We start from the raw sequence: 17,131 nt of genomic DNA, 5'->3' as shown, positions 1-17,131 counted from the left end.
ACCTGGCTGCAAGAGGACTACGTTAGTATAAATGAGTCAACTCCCTGTAATTAATTAAATTTCCACATTCCCCGAACTACGGGAAGAGGAGGAGGAGTAGCAACCATCTTTCAGTCTGATGTATTAATTAGTCCCAGGACAATTAATAACTACAATTCTTTTAAACATTCAACCCTTAGTTTCCCTCATCCAAACTGCAAAGCAATAAAACATCTTCTGTCTGTTATTTTGTATCGCCCACCAGGCACTTACTCTCAGTTTTTAGATCAGTTCTCAGACTTCTTATCCGATTTAGTGTTAAACACTCACAAGGTTATCATAGTAGGGGATTTTAACATTCATGTTGGCACTGAATGTGACAACCTCAATGTAGCCTGTAAACTATTCTAGATTCAATTAGTTTTTAATAAGCTTTGAGTTCAATTTTATCGAGTTCTCCACCCCCAAAATAAGGTTTCATTATAGTAGATCTTAGTAGATAATGCTGTATGAAACTTTAAAGAATCTGCCCCCTTTTAATTTCCTCAGTATCACAGAAATGCCCAGCAGATGGCAATTATGTTGTTTCATCCAATGTACAAATTGACACCTTTGTTGACAGTGTCACTTCCTCGTTGCATTTTGCATTAGACAACGTAGCCCCCTTGAGAAAGAAGATGCTTATTCACAGGAAGCTGGCCCCTCGTTTAATTAAGAGGTACGTTCTTTGAAGCACAATGTTAGGAAATGGCGCTTTACACATCTAGGTATCTAATCCTACCTAATCTGGACAAACAGTCTACTGTTGTATAAAAAGACCCTTCGCAGAGTTAGAGCAGCATATTTTTCGTCATAAATAAGTGAGAGTGTTGAAGGAATTTTTAGAACCTGATCAGTGTTTGAACTGTTTAGACTTAATAGAGCTTTCTGAGCCATCTAAAATTTTTGCTTCATCTAAACCCTTCTACATGTATGTTAGACCCAATCCCAACCAAGTTATTTAACACCCCTATTTTTGACATGATTAATCTATCCTTAGTATGTACCACAGGCCTTTAAAATAGGAGTTATTAAACCTTTACTCAAGAAACCATCTTTTGATCAAGATGACTTAATAAATTACAGACCTATATCTAATCTTCTTTTCCCATCTAAAATTCTTGGGAAAGTAGTTGGAAATCAAGTATGCGAACACTTACTAAGTAGTGACCTATTTGAAGAGTTTCAATCAGGCTTCAGATCTCATAGCACTGAAACAGCTCTGCTGAAGGTCACTAATGATATTCTCATGGCCTCAGATAATGGTCCTGTGTCTGTACCTGTCCTGTTAGATCTCAGTGCTGCATTTGATACAGATGATCACAATATTCTCCTACAAAAAGACTTCAACATACTGTAGGGATTAAGTGAAAAGCATTAGACTGGTTTAACTCTTATCTGTCTGACAGATTCCAGTATGTTCATGTTAACAATAAATCTTCTTCAAACTCTAGTTCACTTGTGGAGTACCACAGGGTTCTGTCCTTGGGCCAAAACACACACACACTTCTGATTGGCAAAATTATCAGACAGCATGGGATTCATTTCCACTGTTATGCTGATGACGCAGCTATATTTATCCATAAATCCAAGCAATTACTTCAACTGCAGGCATGTCTTGATGACATCAAAACCCTGATGACTTTAAATTTCCTGCTTTTAAATTCTGACAAGACAGAAGTTGTAATCTTTGGACCAGAGTCCTCAAAAAAAATAAACGTCTTAATCACTTAATTTGGATGGTATTAATAAGCTTCTGCTAATAATTAAATTAAAAATCTTGGTGTTAATTTTGACCAAGACATGTCATTTAAATCCCATATTAAAACAGGTGACCCACACCAGCGTCATTTTAAATCTAGTGTAAAATATAATAAGCAATGCTTTAACTTTATATATAACATTTCTATAGAATTTACGCCGCAGGTGTGGGCCAAGCGTCCAAACTCTTGACAGATGTTACTGAGTAATCTGCATGCATGGATTGCAAAACAGGGCGCACAGTTTCTGCACATATTGCAGAAACAGAGCACAGTTTAGTAATCCGTGAGCACAGATTGCAAAACCGATTTAGTAAAGTGTCACCACGGATTTCCACCTGCTTTGTTTTTTTTGTTTGTTTTTTACCCGCTCACACTTGGCCAGGCTCCGATAAAATAAAATAGAAGTTTTCCACTGATTAAAAGAATTGGTTTGTGTGGCCTGGGAGTCTAAATCGATAAAGTGACGGCACCTGCTTCTGAGTGCGTTCAGAAACAGAAATAATGACTGACAGACTGCGGCAGTTTAAATAATCCAAAAGCTACGCCGCCATGTTTGAGGCTCAAAATTATCTTATAGCCAGTAGACAGTGGAAAACAAATAGCCTTGTTTTCCACTGTCAATTCAAGGATGTTCACTTGAACAGAAAAGGTCTTTTCTCGTTCCACCCAGCCTGTATCTTCTCCATAGTTAACTTACAAACATGCAACTTACAACTATAATTATTTGGCCCACTCATTTTTTATTAGGCCTGGCCAAAAAGCAATGCCTGGCTACGCCGCTGTTTATAAATGAGACCCCTGTTCTTTACCTGATGTCACTGCTAAGCCTCAACACACACTAGTTAGGTTTTCTGCACAGTCTAGGAGATGCTGAATAGTAGGAAAATCAACAAAGAGCATGTCAGATCATTTTATGAGATCTCGCAAGCTATATGAAAAAAAAGGATGGATTTAAGGAAAGATTCCTAACATTGGTTGCTTTTTGCACACATTTCAGTTGAACCCTTCTTCACAAACCCTGAAAGCTAGGAAGAACTTATTTACTCCTTTCAAACACTTTATACTTATTTCAACTACTGACGGGCAAACCATGTATGCACTTTTAAAAAAAAAAATGTAGGAACTGGTCTGAAACTTAGCATTGGCAAATAACGGTTGCGTAATGTGGACAATCTACTAGTGTGTAAGGGGAACGACCCGACCCGATCACAGACGCCGTCAATCACTTTTGAATTTATGAGCTTTTTTTGAGGACCAAAATGTTCACATTTTGGACAAAGAAGACAGATGGTTTGAGAGAAGAATGAAGGAAGCCATTTAACTAAAGCGAGAAAAAAGTATTTTAAACAGAGGAGGAGGGTTCGGATTTCAACTTTCAAAACCTTACAACACAGCAACAGGTTTGATTCCTGCCAAGTTTCACCTCAATTCATACCTCCAATGATGTGACCATAACATTTCTCCAGTGAGCCAGGCAAACAATGAGCCAAACGACTCTCCATTGTTGGAGCGACCAGTTCCAGGTAAATTTACATGCAAATCTAAGCTCTAATTAGGCCTCGCCTGCAGGTCTATAAAGTATGAACTCCACACTACTCCAGAGATTGAGTTGAGAAAGCTTCCTGGATGGGAAGCGAAACGTCTTTAGGTTCAGAATAGAAGTCGTTTTATTTTTTAACCTTTTTGTGGATATACACGATAATGTTTACTCCTTTGTTCATACTGGTTAACATGAATTACCATTTAAATGTGATATACAAGTCGCACAGTAAGTCACAGGATCGGCCAAACTGAAAAAAAGTGCTTCATTCTCCGAAACAAACGGTAGACGGATTTTCTTGTAGGCGTATAATTTGTGCCAACCTCACTTTATATTAATCACATAGGCTATATTTATATTTTAAGTTTAAGTAAAGGTGGTGTTATTTAAGAAATGTGCTGTAGCCCTAACTTTGTTGGTGGTGGGGGAATATACACTTTATTGCCAAAGATATTGGCTCACCTGCCTTAACTCCCATATGAGCTTAAGTGACATCCCATTCCTAATCCATAGGAGTTCAATATGGCGTTGGTCCACCCTTTGCAGCTAGAATAGCTTCAACTTTTATGGGAACGCTGCCCACAAGGTTTAGGAGTGTGTTTATGGGACTTCTTGACCAGAAGTCAATTTGTGAGGTCACATACTGATGTTTGACGAGAAGGCCTGGCTCTCAGTCTCCGCTCTAATTCATCCCAAAGGTGTTCTATCTGCTTGAGGTCAGTTCTATGTGCAGGCCAGTCAAGTTCCTCCACACCAGACTCTGCCATCCATGGCTTTATGGACCATGTTGGAAGAGGAAGGGGCCAGCTCCAAACTCTTCCCACAAAGTTGGGAGCATGGAATTGTCCAAAATGTCTTGGTAGGCTGAAGCATTCAGAGTTCCTTTCACTGGAACTAAGGGCCCAAGCCCAGCTCCTGAAAAACAACCCCATACCATAATCCCCCCTCCACCAAACTTCCATTAAGCTCTCTGTGCTGTTTTTGATCTAATCTGAAGGCCACATGAAGTTTGGAGGTCTGTAGTGACCCTGCCATTCACTATATGCACGCGCAAAAGCAACAACAAAAAAACGCGCGTTAGCGTCAAATAAACATGCAAGCATATAGAGTTTTTTTTTTTTTTTTGGAATGTTGGCGAAGCGGTAGCGTGAGTTTGGCGAGGCGGCTGGTTCGCCAAGATAGCGCTGCGGGAAACCCTGTAGATGTGGCTGTGACATGGTGTGAAGGACTGCGGCAGAGATTAAGCTGTTTTCATTCAACATCGAAGATTTGCTGATACTGGCGGTCTGCGGTCGGCCTGATTTGTATGACTCAACCAATTATTACTACAGAGACGAGTCCAGAAAGGAGCAAGGCGGGAGAAAAGTGAGTGGCGAGGCTGGTGTGGCAGCTAAGTGAAAGCATCACTAGATGGCGCCATTGTACCGCTGTATTTCTGGCTTGTCGCCCACTGCTATTGCTGTCGCCTGCTGTGCGAACGGCCGGCGATAATGTCAGGCGAGCGACAGCAAGCAACAGTGACGACACTGTGGCGCCAGTGTGATCTCATTTTCAGCCCCGTTTTGCATTTACAAATGGTAAATGACTTGTACAGCGCTTTAACTAGTCCGATGACCCCAAAGCACTTTACACTACAAATCAATCACCCATTCACACACACATTCACACCCTGACGGTGGTGAGCTATGTTAGCAGCCACAGCTGCCCTGGGGCAGACTGACAGAGGTGAGGCTGCCATACATTGGCACCACCGGGCCCTCTGACCACCGCCAGCAGGTAATTCGGGTGAAGTGTCTTGCCCAAGGACACGACTGAGAAGACGGCCGGAGCGGGGGATCGAACTGACAACCCGCCATCTGCAGGATGAACTCCCCAACTCCTGCGCCACTGCTGTGATTTATTTCTTTGTGTTTGAATGTTTTAGAATTTGCATCATTCATGTGCCGGCAACGCGTTGGGCCATTTGTGCCGTATTCAGCCACTTGCTGTGTTTTTTCCCCTGTCAGGGAACATTAAGAAGAGTGTGTGCACTCAAAAAGCCACTTTTAGAAGGGGCCATGACAACACATTTCATTTTTCTGAGACTTTGGGGGTATAATATGGTCTGTTGTGCACTGATGAGGCTGTGTTAATGTCTAAACTGAATACCAAGGGACCTGCTCAGGGATAGTCAGCTTTGCTGATTTGCTCAAAAACAGTCAGATCAGAAAACATGTTCTCTTTCTACATGGGTTTGTCTTTCTACGTAATTCATATACTCCAATCAGAGCACACCATCAAGCAAACAGCCTTCCCCTTCCCTTCCCCCTACCCTCTTCCCTCAGCTGATGCACCGTCAGACTGGAGAGGAGGAGGGCAGCCAGTGAGCAGACGGCAGCCCCAGCTAAGGCTCCCTTTATCGTCTCAAAGCAGGAGGCAGTCACCGCAGAGGCCGCGGAGAGCAAATATCCCATATTCAACCTCAAACTTATTTCACAGCGGTTACCAAAAGGGGGAGCTGACATGTCCGAAGGTGGTCTAAAATGCATGAAGGTTTCGCTTACTCCCGAAGGACGAGAGAATCACAGAAGAGTTTATGAGGACTTTACTGAAGACTGTTTCCTGTGGGGGATTCAAGTCAGGTTTTCCAACAGCAGGATTAAAAAAAATGTCATTTATAAATGCAGTCAAATGTAAGATAGAGTGCGTCACTGTCACCGACGGTGGAGAGCTGGCAGACAGCTAGATAATGTGTTGCGGGAATGCTGGCAGCGACTATCTGGCTTTGTATTTCGGTCGCATTGTGTTGAATCGTGCCGGCAGTTTGAAGCCTTTGGTCAGCTTGGCTGGTTTGATCAGTTTTCCAAATATGGTTGTAGACAATCACAGTGTAGTCAACTTGGTCGAGCTGCATATCATTGCCACAACCAGCGCTTTTATTGAGGAGGGACATCTGGCCTGACAAAACAACAAACTGAGGTTATTATTTTATAAAATTCTTTGGAGAATTCACATAATACCACCAATAATCAATTAAATGAAATGGTTTATTTATTGAAGTCATGGCACCTTTAAGAGTTTCAAAATTCTGGAGTTGTACAACAAAACCATGCCAAAGTCAAAGAGGGAAAATCCAGTCTTGGATACAATTAAAATATAGAATCAGTCCTATGCTTTACAGTTATTAAATAGACTCCCCTTCTATAACTGGTTTATAATTAAGGTAACATCCACAGTATGGATGGGGCCGATCCAGTATCGGTCTCCAATACCAACGTTTGTTTTACGCATCGGAAAATTCCGATCGATAAGCTGCGTCTGTGCTTTAATGTTTTCTGCTTGAAAGTCACCAGAGTCTCTGCCGGCTGTTCACCGTGGAAAGGATTTCCTAAACGGGGCCGTGTTGCCCCGCCTCTCATGATGAGATCCCCTTCCAGTCAAGAAAACCATTCCAGTTTGCAGCCATCTAGCAGAGGTACTGCACTGAACTTAGTACCAAGGCTAACCAACTATTAATCACAACATGTCCGCTGTGTGGAAATATGTTACACCGCAAAGCAAGACCGCAGCTAACAATCTTACGAAGCTGTTTTTCCAAGAGGCGAAAGTTCCGCCGCGACATACAATGCAACGGACTTATACATCTGAAAAAGCCCCCACTGCGGAGCACTGGGATGTTGCCAGGGCAACAGACTCTGCGCAGGCGGCGAGCCACGCAAGGTTTGAGTACATGCGAGTACCACGTGGGATCAGGCGGCAGGAATCACCTCTGGAGTCATTCCAACCACAAGGTACACCTCACAGCTATCATCGTCATGGAGTTACTGGGAATGTTTACACTTAACTTAACACTCACGGTAACGACCCCTTTTTGCATTTTTTAACAATATTTGACAGCGCATGAGCTCTTGTCAGTATACTTTATATGTGCTGATCACATTAAGCAAACCTTTGAATTTTATTTGGAAGCGTTAGATAATATATGGGGTAAGATAACTGTCAATATAAACGTATGCGTAGGTGTTTGAATTTGTAAATGTAAGTCAATAAACGTGAATAAATGTATTATTTGTATTTGTTCCTGGTTGTCAACTCATACATGCGTGTGACATTAGATGTTTAATCCGTGAGAATACAAGTTTAGAAGTTATGAAGACAAATTACACAGTTACAGCTTTGCAACAGTACAAGTACAAATTACAAGTATGAATAATGTATCAATATGTATCAACAACCCAATAAAGGGGGCTGGTTCTGCTCTGGGGACGACTGTGGAACCTCAGGAGACGATGACGCAAAGAAGGATTTTGCACAAAATCAAGAAAATGAAACATCTGCACAGATGAAACATCTGTACGAAACACACATTTTCCATTATGAATCCCATATTTACGAGTATGAATCTGAAATTTACAATTACAAAGCAAATTTACGGGTACAAATCATAAATATATGAGCCCAAATCACAAATTTCCGATTATGAACCCTAAATATACAAGTATCACAAATTTACAGGTACGACTCTACAACCCCTGTGACAGACTGGCGACCTGTCCAGGGTGTACCCCGCCTCTCGCCCATTGACAGCTGGAGATAGGCACCAGCATCCCTCGTGACCCCGCAAGGGATAGACTTATTTGAAAATGGATGGATGGATGGATGGATGGGTGGATAGACTCTACAACCCCTGATTGTCAGGGATCAGTTCCTCCGGCTTCACCATGGACAGTTCCGGATCATTCCACTCTGCTCAGTCCCACTCCAAGCCTGATCTGTTTCACCTGCTGCTCTAGTTATCCTGGACTCAATACACCTGCCAGCTCCCCTATATAAACTCCCTCAGTCTGTTCCCCACTGCTGGTCCGTCTGCAACCTTCAGATGCCCTCAGTCGATGTGTGTTCCTCGTCCGCCGTCTGCCTAGCATCTGCTCCCTCACCAGCTCAGCCGTCCAGCTCCAGCCATCTTCACACTTCAGCCCCAGCATGGTATAGTTTCCTGGTTTTTTCATCCACTGCTCAAACCCTGCAATAAAGACTCTTTAATTGTGGCTCTGTGTGTGGCTGAATTCGGGTTCAATCCACAAAACCCTGACAGTACGGACCAGCCAAATGAACCTGTCACCCACACAGAGCCCGGAGCTCACCTCTTTCCTGAGCTCCACAGCGGAGCTCTTCTGTATCCAGCTCCGAGAAAGCCTGGATGCCATCGCCGCAGCCAGCCCGCCTTGGAAACGGCTGAATGCCGTCAACCACGCACGGAACATTTTCAAGGACCAGATCCAGCTCCTCTCAACCCTCGGAATCTCTGGGCTGTTTGAGGAGTTGGAGTGGAACTATCAGGCTGCGCATTCCCAGCTCCTCAACGAGCCACCTCCACCCAGACCACAGCTCACCTGCCTGTCCACCGTTGCTCCTCCCGTCTCTGCTGTCTCCGCCGCTGCTGCAGCTCCAGTCTCTGCTGTTTCCGCCGCTGCTGCAGCTCCAGTCTCTGCTGTCTCCGCCGCTGCTGCAGCTCCAGTCTCTGCTGTCTCCGCCGCTGCTGCAGCTCCAGTCTCTGCTGTCTCCGCCGCTGCTGTCTTTGCTGCAGCTCCTGATGCCTCACCGTCAGCAGCAGTTTCTACATCACCGCCCGGCTCCTCCCGGCGCAGACGCCGGACTGGGCGGCACAGAAAATCTCCTGAGGCCAAGCCTGACATCCCCGCTGAAGCCGCACCAACTGCAGCCAACGTCACCTCCCTTTCTCCGGTGAGTCGGCCGAGCGCAGATGCTGCCGCTCAGGATAGTCTGGCTAGAGCACCCCGCCTTCATGAAGATCAGCTGTGGGACTTTTTCTACGGGGACAGGGACGACCTTCTCCCATGTTGGTCCGCCCCTGATGAAACTCCCACAGCCTACGAGGCCGGGGTGCACACCGCCTCTCCAACCACCGCAGAGGTTCCCACCGCACACGCCACGGCCCAAGCCTGCGTGGGTGTGCGTGCATCCGCCGAAAGCTCCGCTCTGCCAGCCGCCGAAAGCTCCGCTCTGCCAGCCGCCGAAAGCTCCGCTCTGCCAGCCGCCGAAAGCTCCGCTCTGCCAGCCGCCGAAAGCTCCGCTCTGCCAGCCGCCGAAAGCTCCGCTCTGCCAGCCGCCGAAAGCTCCGCTCTGCCAGCCGCCGAAAGCTCCGCTCTGCCAGCCGCCGAAAGCTCCGCTCTGCCAGCCGCCGAAAGCTCCGCTCTGCCGGCTATAGTTAAGGTTCCTGCTGCGCACGCCACGGCCAAAGCCCGCGTGGGTGCGCACATCTTGCCGACGCCGGCCGACGAGAGAAAAGCCCCGCCGGCCGACGAGAGGAAAGCCCCGCCGGCCGACGAGAGAAAAGCCCCGCCGGCCGACGAGAGAAAAGCCCCGCCGGCCGACGAGAGAAAAGCCCCGCCGGCCGACGAGAGAAAAGCCCCGCCGGCCGACGAGAGAAAAGCCCCGCCGGCCGACGAGAGAAAAGCCCCGCCGGCCGACGAGAGAAAAGCCGCCGCCAGCCTCTGAAGGTCCTGCTGAGCCGCCGCCAGCCTCTGAAGGTCCTGCTGAGCCGCCGCCAGCCTCTGAAGGTCCTGCTGAGCCGCCGCCAGCCTGTGAAGGTCCTGCTGAGCCGCCGCCAGCCTGTGAAGGTCCTGCTGAGCCGCCGCCAGCCTGTGAAGGTCCTGCTGAGCCGCCGCCAGCCTGTGAAGGTCCTGCTGAGCCGCCGCCAGCCTGTGAAGGTCCTGCTGAGCCGCCGCCAGCCTGTGAAGGTCCTGCTGAGCCGCCGCCAGCCTGTGAAGGTCCTGCTGAGCCGCCGCCAGCCTGTGAAGGTCCTGCTGAGCCGCCGCCAGCCTGTGAAGGTCCTGCTGAGCCGCCGCCAGCCTGTGAAGGTCCTGCTGAGTCGCCGCCAGCCTCTGAAGGTCCTGCGGAGCCACCTCCAGCCGAAGTCCCGCAGTCCAGCGAGGGGGTCCAGGGGGACCCGCCTCCAGCCCACGCTTCCGAGTCCAGCGAGGGGGTCCAGGGGGACCCGCCTCCAGCCCACGCTTCCGAGTCCAGCGAGGGGGTCCAGGGGGACCCGCCTCCAGCCCACGCTTCCGAGTCCAGCGAGGGGGTCCAGGGGGGCCCGCCTCCAGCCCACGCTTCCGAGTCCAGCGAGGGGGTCCAGGGGGGCCCGCCTCCAGCCCACGCTTCCGAGTCCTGCGAGGGGGTCCAGGGGGGCCCGCCTCCAGCCCACGCTTCCGAGTCCAGCGAGGGGGTCCAGGGGGACCCGCCTCCAGTCCACGCTTCCGAGTCCAGCGAGGGGGTCCAGGGGGACCCGCCTCTGGTCAAAGCTCCAAAGCCCCCAGGGGGTCGACCTGTTCCGCCGGCCGACGAAAGACCTGTACAACCGGCCGAAGAAAGCTCTGTCCCGCCGGCCTTCGCTGACGTCCCGCCGCCGCCGGCCTTCGCTGACGTCCCGCCGCCGCCGGCCTTCGCTGACGTCCCGCCGCCGCCGGCCTTCGCTGACGTCCCGCCGCCGCCGGCCTTCGCTGACGTCCCGCCGCCGCCGGCCTTCGCTGACGTCCGCCCCCGCCGCCGCCGGCCTTCGCTGACGTCCCGCCGCCGCCGGCCTGTGCTGTTTGTCCCGCCACAGTCCGAGGGCCGCCGACGCTCTCAAGTCCCGGGAGGGGTTCCAGGGGGACCCGCCTCCCTTCCACGACGCTCCCGAGTTCTGCGAGGCGGTCCAGGGGGGACCCGCCTCCAGTCATCGCTCCCCAGTCCTGCGAGGCGGTCCAGGGGGACCCGCCTCCAGTCATCGCTCCCCAGTCCGGCGAGGCGGTCCAGGGGGACCCGCCTCCAGTCATCGCTCCCCAGTCCTGCGAGGCGGTCCAGGGGGACCCGCCTCCAGTCATCGCTCCCCAGTCCGGCGAGGCGGTCCAGGGGGACCCGCCTCCAGTCATCGCTCCCCAGTCCGGCGAGGCGGTCCAGGGGGACCCGCCTCCAGTCATCGCTCCCCAGTCCGGTGAGGCGGTCCAGGGGACCCGCCTCCAGTCTCCGCTCCCCAGTCCGGCGAGGCGGTCCAGGGGGACCCGCCTCCAGTCTCCGCTCCCCAGTCCGGCGAGGGTCCTGCTCTGGAATTCCACGTCTGGCAGACCGGGATGAAGCTTCGACGCCCGCTGTGGACCCTGCTGCCTCGCCGGGGTCGCCCACCGCGACGCCCGCACCTGGCCCTGCCTCGCCGGGGTCGCCCACCGCGACGCCCGCACCTGGCCCTGCCACTCGCCGGGGTCGCCCACCGCGACGCCCGCACCTGGCCCTGCCTCGCCGGGTCGCCCACGCGACGCCCGCACCTGGCCCTGCCTCGCCGGGGTCGCCCACCGCGACGCTCAGAGCCGGAGATCCTGCCGTTCTGCTGCCAGATGGCTGCGCCTCGCCGGGTCGTCCTCCGCGACGACCGCCTCCAGAGACCTTTGCTGCTTCGCCGCCTGCCACGTCCGGCCGTCCTCCGCCGACCCACCTGGCCACCAGTCATCAGCCAAGCATCCTCCCGGCGCACCGAAGCAAGCCACCGCTCAAGTTCCCCAGCGCTCTCAAGTTCCCCAGCGCTCTCAAGTTCCCCAGCGCTCTCAAGTTCCCCAGCGCTCTCAAGTTCCCCAGCGCTCTCAAGTTCCCCAGCGCTCTCAAGTTCCCCAGCGCTCTCAGTTCTCCAAAGCCGCAGCTTGTGGTCTCCAGCTCTCCGCAGTGGCTTCCAGAGCTTTTTCGTGGCCGTCAACCCCCTGGTCGACCACCTGAACTTCCTCTTGTTTCGCCTTTGGCCTGCCAATCAAAGCCTCTCGCCGTTCGCCCTGGTTGGGTAGTTTTTTGTTGGACTCTCTCCCTCCGTCCTGTGCCTCCCTCCACCCACCCTCAGTGGGTTATCTTGATGTTTGGACTATTTTTCTTTGGTCGTCTGGGATCCGACCTTGAGGGGGGGGTAATGTCAGGGATCAGTTCCTCCGGCTTCACCATGGACAGTTCCGGATCATTCCACTCTGCTCAGTCCCACTCCAAGCCTGATCTGTTTCACCTGCTGCTCTAGTTATCCTGGACTCAATACACCTGCCAGCTCCCCTATATAAACTCCCTCAGTCTGTTCCCCACTGCTGGTCCGTCTGCAACCTTCAGATGCCCTCAGTCGATGTGTGTTCCTCGTCCGCCGTCTGCCTAGCATCTGCTCCCTCACCAGCTCAGCCGTCCAGCTCCAGCCATCTTCACACTTCAGCCCCAGCATGGTATAGTTTCCTGGTTTTTTCATCCACTGCTCAAACCCTGCAATAAAGACTCTTTAATTGTGGCTCTGTGTGTGGCTGAATTCGGGTTCAATCCACAAAACCCTGACACTGATGAAGCTGTTTTACACTCCTTACCAGTTGTTGGTGGTAATGCACTTCAATGTTTTTCACCAACCACCATTAAACAAGAAGAAGAAAAAGAAGAATAAAACAGCACTTGCATTCTCACAGATGAAACATCTGTAGTCACATGGCATTACTGCCACCAACTGGTAGGGTGTGTAATAGCTTCAGAGGTTGTAGATTGGTACTTGTAAATTTCTGATTTGTACTTTTGCAAAGTTGCAACTTTGTAACTTGAATTCTCCCAGATGAAACATCTGATGTCACACATATGTATAAGCTGACAACCAGGAACAAATACAAATCTTACATTTATTCACATTTATTGACCTACACATATGTTTATATTGACAGCTATGTTACCCCATAATAAAAATAATAATAATAATAATTATACTACATTTTTCGTAACCCACTTTACATGTGGATTACATATCTCGAATTGCTACAATTAAGGTTACAAAAGACATAATTAAAGTAGAATTTAATCAGAATCAGATCAGATCCGAATCAGACATACTTTAATAATCCCAGAGGAAAATTGCTAAAAAAAAATAAAAAAAAATTTAAATCTGAAGAGTTTAAAATAAAGTTGTGTTAAAACTCTTGAACAGCAGCAAAGTTTACCCTTTCTGAAAATCTCTCTGGGATGCACAGTTGCATTTGTTTTCAGGATGGGAATTTTTCCTGGGAACACAGTTTTTCTGACTTCTTTTGTGAGTTTACACTTATCCCAAGTTGTATTTTGGGACACATGCTTACATTCACACATATCATACATGCAGGTAGAAAGGAATTTATTACAGCCTGATAAAATCACAAAATAAAAAAATAAACAATATGATGAGAATAACATTAAAGCAAAAAGAGCTCTGGTATCGGAAACGTATCGTAAGATACCCAGATTGTCTTAGGAATAGGATGGGAAGTAAAAAAACTGTGGACCGGTGCATCCCTAACACAGTGCAGGCTGCTTGTCTATATCATGGCATCTGTAGTGTAGGTGATGAGGCCGGGCCTGGCTCATGCTTCCTGGTCTAACAACCCATTTCTGGCTCAGCTGGGATCGGAAGGCAAACCGATCATAACGGGAAAGCAGCATACGCGGCCAACCACAAACACTAACAGCACGTCTTCAGCTAGGATCCGTCTCCATCTTCATCATCATCATCACCACCACCACCACCACCTCCATCATCAGTCTTGGGGGTGTAGAGCGAGAGAGCGAGAGAGAGAGCGAGCATCTGCATAAAACAACTTCGCCAGCACCCGCACAACGCCAGCTAATTGCGTGTGTTTGCCTCGGCAGCGGCGTGGTGTCCCCGTTTTTTTTCCTGGCACCAGGCTGCAGCTGCAGCGAGCCTTGAAAAGTAAGCAAGCAGCGACAGGAGGAGAGCAGGCCCCAAATAAACACGGGCTCCTCCGAATCAAAACCTCTCTCCTGCTCTCATCTTCCTGCTCGCGGTGCCTAAACGGGACTAAAAACGGGTCGCCGGAGTTGGGTTCGTCGTCCCCGCACGCGGCGTCGCATCCACCTCCACCGTCCCCCGCCCTCCCTCGGTGTGCTGTACAGCCGGTGTTTCCTGAACGTTTCCATCCAATTAGCTCCGCTTGGAGCGAGCTAAGTCTCCGCTGGCCCCGCCGCCGCCGCCGCCGCAGCGCTTACCTCCTCATCCTGCGGACCTCCGGGAATCCCCGACGAGCAAGAGGAGTCCAGACCCGGACCCAGCTCCTCCAGACCGCTCTCCCTTCCCGGCTCCCGCTCCGTGGCGTCTCCGTTGAAGACGGGAGATGGAGACTCGGCGCTGCTTAACGCCGCCATTTTAAACTGCAAGAAACGGACGGGGAGAATAATAGAGGAACAGGCAGACTGGTGCTGAGGACAGGAGGGGGAGACAGAGACGCAGGACGAGACGACACTGTTCTAACCTGTTCACCTGGCCATCGCACGTTCAGTTCTGTTCATCACACACATGCATAGCCTACACTTTCTGGACGGAGAATTTATTCACGACACTAATAGATTAAAATTATATCTAAGGGATATAGGACTAAACATGATTTTTTTTTTATGAACACAGTGTTTGCTGTAATTGTGTGTTCGAAAAAAAACATTCTAAACAGAAACGTTTAAATAAACTAAAAATGTTTCACTTAAAAACTTTTTTGTTTTTGTCAACTCGTCAGACACTAAAAATATATATATTTTTATTTTTTCAGTCCAACGTGACGCCAAAGTTTTGAAATGTGGGAGTGAAACGATATATGGGAGAAACATGTCCCACATAATAAGTCTTCTATATATTAAATTTAAAAAATATAACTATAAAAACACTGTACAAGTAACTTCTGTCACACTCATGAAAGGGATTTACCATGTCAGAAGAGGAATTGATTACAATTTATTAAAATGCAGGCTATGTCCTGATAAAGTGCATACAATGTAACCTCTTCTCAGAACTTTACAATATTTAACCTCCCAAAGATATGTTTAAAAGTGCTTCAAATGCATAAATATAAATGCCAGATAAACTAAAACATTACATAGAATACAGTATACCATATTTTAAGAACTTTAAAATATAAATCTTATTTAAAGTTCTTTATGTACACTCAACAAAAATATAAACGCAACCCTTTTGGTTTTGCTTCCATTTTGTATGAGATGAACTAAAAGATCTAAAACTTCTTCCACATACACAATATCACCATTTCCCTCAAATATTGTTCACAAACCTGTGATAGTGAGCACTTCTCCTTTGCTGAGATAATCCATCTCACGTCACAGGTGTGACATATCAAGATGCTGATTAGACACCATGGTTAGTGCACAGGTATGACAGCTGACAGAATCGAAAGCCTTTTCCGCATCTAAGCTTAGAAGAATAGCACTTTCATTTATTTTCTGTATCTTCTATTATATGGAGAGTCCTTCTGATATTGTCTTGAGTTTGGTGTCCTCTAATAAAGCCTGAATGATCTCCATGTATCATTTCTAAAATAAATGTCTGGAATCTATTAGATATGATTAATGTATATATGTTGTAGTCACAGTTTCATATTGATATTGGTCTATAACTTTCATAATGCTCCCTATCTTTGCCCTCCTTATGAATTACAATACTTATCGCCTTTCTCCATGAAGGAGGAACGACACCTTTTTTCAGTGTTTGATTAAAGGATGCTAGCAACATGGGATACAGCTCTTTCTTAAATATCCTATACAACATGTCCATCGGTTTTCGCCAGGCTTCCAGCGGTCCAGCTGCTGTCCTCCACAGCTCTGCTGAGGGTTCCAGCAGTCTGGCCCTCACCTGACTGAGCTTTGCCTAGTCTCCAGATGTCTGGCTCATGTTTTCTGACAACTGAGTTATCGATTGGTCTCTCTTATTTCACACTGAAAGTTAAGTTTTGTCTCTGAAGTGTCCATCCATCCACCTCATGCGGTATATGGCAGCAGCTGTCTGCCTTTACCTGCTGCCTGATCATTTTTCTGAATAAAGCACACAGGGGGAGCAGCGGGGTGCTTTTGCAGAGTTGCCCCACTAAAAGGAGCTCGAGCACGGTCAAGCTTCACCATCTCTCTGCTGACAACAGCAGTCTGGTAGTACGCAAATAATGAAACCAAAAAAAAAATGCTACAAGGAAGCTCAAGCTGAGACAGCCGGGGAGTAAGCCCAAAAATAAAAAAATATTTCACTGCAGAGTGAAAATCCTTTTTATTAATGTAATCTTCTCGTCCCCGACATGGCTGAGGCAAAAGATCTCATATAAAGGTGTAAATATTAACTCTGTCGCTGAATCAGACGGAAGATGGAGTGGTTTGCCCCGGAAAACTGAAACTGCTCTAGGGAGCTCAAACTCGGCTGAGAGGCCTGAAGCTTGCAGGCGAAACGGCTCCGACTCTCTACTTCTGTCTTACTCTCTCACTTTCAACTGCACAGTTGCAAAGCAGAGTTCAGAGAGGCTCTCCCTTGTTTGATTATTAGATTTACTCCTTAAAAATGTCCAAGGCAATCTTGCATGTACAGTTATAGAGTCCTTTACATTTTTTGTTTCATTTATGTTTCATTTATAATGATCTATTTATTTATAATTGACCATTTCTTGCAGGTTTCTTTAAAGTGTCAACAGGGGGTGAGTGATACAGTGGACAGGGCGGGGGTTAAAGCAACGCCCAGGAGGCATTTCCTTCTTCCAGGTCTTTCTAGGCTGGTGGAATCACTAAACCAGGCGAAGATAATCCAAGCGGAGAGGAGCCAAGTAGGGTGGGCGAATACTGGCGGGCCAGTGGAACTGCGGCTCTATATAAAGAGTAGACACTGCATAGGCTGTTAGGGTATATAAAATATGGTTGCCATCTTGGAGCAGTCGTCCTGCAACCTTCTTGGTTTGAAACTCGGTGGTTTAAGCAAAACAGAAGAAGGATGCTTTTCAGCACTGTGCAGCGTATTTTTGTTTGAATC

At 48.5% G+C, this 17,131-nt stretch overlaps 1 protein-coding gene across 1 annotated transcript in view; it reads right to left on the bottom strand.

Moving 5' to 3' along the window:
• The window catches only part of braf (B-Raf proto-oncogene, serine/threonine kinase), a 67,474-nt gene extending 52,984 nt beyond the window's left edge, over positions 1–14,490 (bottom strand). The window contains exon 1 of the mRNA XM_012851492.3: positions 14,332–14,490. Within this exon, the coding sequence (XP_012706946.2) occupies positions 14,332–14,487 (156 nt within the window). The 5' untranslated portion in view covers positions 14,488–14,490. The remainder of the gene's footprint in view (positions 1–14,331) is intronic.
• Positions 14,491–17,131: the final 2,641 nt, after the last annotated feature.

Source organism: Fundulus heteroclitus, chromosome 17 (assembly GCF_011125445.2).
Source record: "Fundulus heteroclitus isolate FHET01 chromosome 17, MU-UCD_Fhet_4.1, whole genome shotgun sequence".
Classification (NCBI taxonomy): Eukaryota; Metazoa; Chordata; class Actinopteri; order Cyprinodontiformes; family Fundulidae; genus Fundulus; species Fundulus heteroclitus.
Note: the sequence above shows the minus strand (reverse complement) of the source record. Positions and strands in the feature narration are given on the sequence as shown.